This window comes from Rhinopithecus bieti, unplaced genomic scaffold (assembly GCF_001698545.2).
Source record: "Rhinopithecus bieti isolate Rb0 unplaced genomic scaffold, ASM169854v2 scaffold_25740, whole genome shotgun sequence".
NCBI lineage: Eukaryota > Metazoa > Chordata > Mammalia > Primates > Cercopithecidae > Rhinopithecus > Rhinopithecus bieti.
In genome coordinates this window covers 837,007-839,365 of record NW_016811705.1, presented here as the reverse complement: position 1 = coordinate 839,365, position 2,359 = coordinate 837,007, and the positions used below count along the sequence as shown (strand labels likewise).

The 2,359-nt window shown below is 47.8% G+C and overlaps 1 protein-coding gene across 1 annotated transcript in view; it reads left to right on the top strand.

Annotated features, from left to right (window-relative positions):
- The first annotated feature begins 1,072 nt into the window (after positions 1-1,072).
- Positions 1,073-2,359, top strand: part of CPEB3 (cytoplasmic polyadenylation element binding protein 3) — a 208,777-nt gene continuing 207,490 nt past the window's right edge. Inside the window, exons 1-2 of the mRNA XM_017894706.1 lie at positions 1,073-1,499; positions 1,723-2,285. Coding sequence (XP_017750195.1) covers positions 1,734-2,285 — 552 coding nt within the window. The 5' untranslated portion in view covers positions 1,073-1,499; positions 1,723-1,733. The remainder of the gene's footprint in view (positions 1,500-1,722; positions 2,286-2,359) is intronic.

Below are 2,359 nucleotides of genomic sequence, written 5' to 3'. Positions count from 1 at the left end.
TTCTTGTCTGATATATTTTGCATAATAGTTAATAATTTCATTTTCTGATACATTGATTTTAACAATAGTTATTATCATGAGGATGTCTAGAGCCAGAGCTTCTGTGTGTATCTGAATGCCTTTTCACAAGTGTCCTGAGAAAGATTCCTCTCCAAGTATCTGGGTTAATTAAGTAACTGCATTAAATTTATTAATAACTTAGTTGCAATTGTACTGAATCATCATCTAAAAATAATTATATGTTTGGTCATATGCCCCTTTAACATTCAAAATATTTGTTTTTAGGGTCTCAGAAGTGTAATATTTATATATTTAAAGCAATTAACATGTTCTAAGGACAAGCTAACTACATGTATGGCAATCTCTGGGTTTTGAGTGATTAATTTTCATCCTTGAATAAGAAAACAGGCTGTATGGTAGAGGTGAATATAGCCCTTCTATGTGAGATGGAAAATACCATACACTCCTTATATGGCTAAATGAAGCAGTGATGGCAATGCACTATAATTACAATGTATGAAAATTTGGGACTTTGTACTCCTCTATTTTTAACACTTTTGCTAGCATATGGTAATTCAGGGTCTTCAAACCATAGTGTTTCGCTGCTAATACTAGTGATAAGAGAATGGATTCTAAATTTGCCAAAGTCTTGTGACCAACAGCAGCAGGAGGATTCAAAATTGAAAATCTGGCAACCCCAGAATTATCTTGACTGTCTACTTAAATCTCAGGGTTTTTTTTAAAGCCCCACCCCCACCCTATCTCACAGGCGCTCGCTCGCTCGCGCGCACTCTCTCTCTCTGACCTTAAATCCAACCAGAAGCATTTCTCCACTCTGCAGAGAAATTCTCAGGCTCCTGTTGAGACCTGAAGCACTGAGATGCCAAGAAATCTCTTGTGCGGCACAATTGGAGACAAGAAAATTGGGGAATAAGCAGAAAAACCATAATCCTTAGAGTAACAAGAAGCAAGCACTTCCAAACGTTTCAGTAGGTTTTTACTTCTTTAAAACGTTTTTTTTTTTTTTTTTTTAAACTGTCTCCTAACAAAATGGAGTAGCTGCAGCTACTGGGAGGCCAGAGAATGATTGTGCAGCTGAGTCCTTCTAACAAATGCCAAGGATTTCCTCCCTCGTGGTTCGCTGCAGCTAAATGAAACAATTACCAACGCAAGAAGGCAGTTTGCTAATAAAGAGGGCTGAAACTGTTTTTTTGTTTGTTTTTTAAAAAAGTGTTCGAGCTGGGGAAGGGAGAAGAAAGGGTCGTGTGTGCGGTGTCTTTTTAACCTTGCTGAAGGACGCAGCAGTATTTATTGACGTATGCAAATAACTGGGGGAGGGTGGTGCTTGGGAAAAAACAGGAACCAGAATCAGTTTCTCATTGCAGGGCAAACGCTCTGAGTTCCGGTGAAGGGAAAAGAGACGTGGCGAAATTGCTGTCTTTCTGTCTTATAAGCACATCTCTCACTAATACAGAAAAGGAACCAAGACTTCTGAAAGGGTGAAGACGCTCTCACAGTATCTTTAGAGACCTTGCTCGACACCTTCCCTACCCCCCACCCAACAGCCCGACCTGTTCTTCTAAATGGGAGATTATGGATTTGCATTGCAATTGGCTAGTAGCGGTGGCGATGGATTTTCGCAAGTGAAACACCCGCCCACTTCAGCGAGGGACATTCATGATCACATTGACAATAACGCGTCTCTCTTTTTTCCCGTTTCAGCTGCGCAAACCATGCAGGATGATTTACTGATGGACAAAAGCAAAACCCAGCCCCAGCCCCAGCAGCAGCAGCGGCAGCAGCAGCAGCAGCCCCAACCTGAGTCCAGCATATCCGAAACCCCGTCCACACCCCACTCCTCAGAGACCCCCAAGCCGGAGGAAAACAGCGCAGTGCCGGCCCTCAGCCCAGCCGCTGCCCCGCCGGCCCCCAACGGCTCGGACAAGATGCAGATGGAATCACCGCTCCTGCCAGGCTTGAGTTTCCATCAGCCCCCTCAGCAGCCGCCGCCGCCTCAGGAGCCCGCGGCGCCGGGCGCGTCGCTGTCGCCGTCCTTCGGCAGCACCTGGTCCACGGGCACCACGAACGCGGTAGAGGACAGCTTCTTCCAGGGGATCACCCCAGTCAACGGGACCATGCTCTTCCAGAACTTCCCGCACCATGTCAACCCAGTCTTCGGAGGCACTTTCTCCCCGCAGATCGGCCTGGCGCAGACCCAGCACCACCAGCAGCCGCCGCCGCCTGCACCCGCGCCGCAGCCGGCACAGCCGGCTCAGCCCCCGCAGGCGCAGCCCCCGCAGCAGCGCCGCTCGCCCGCCAGCCCCAGCCAGGCGCCCTACGCGCAGAGGAGCGCCGCCGC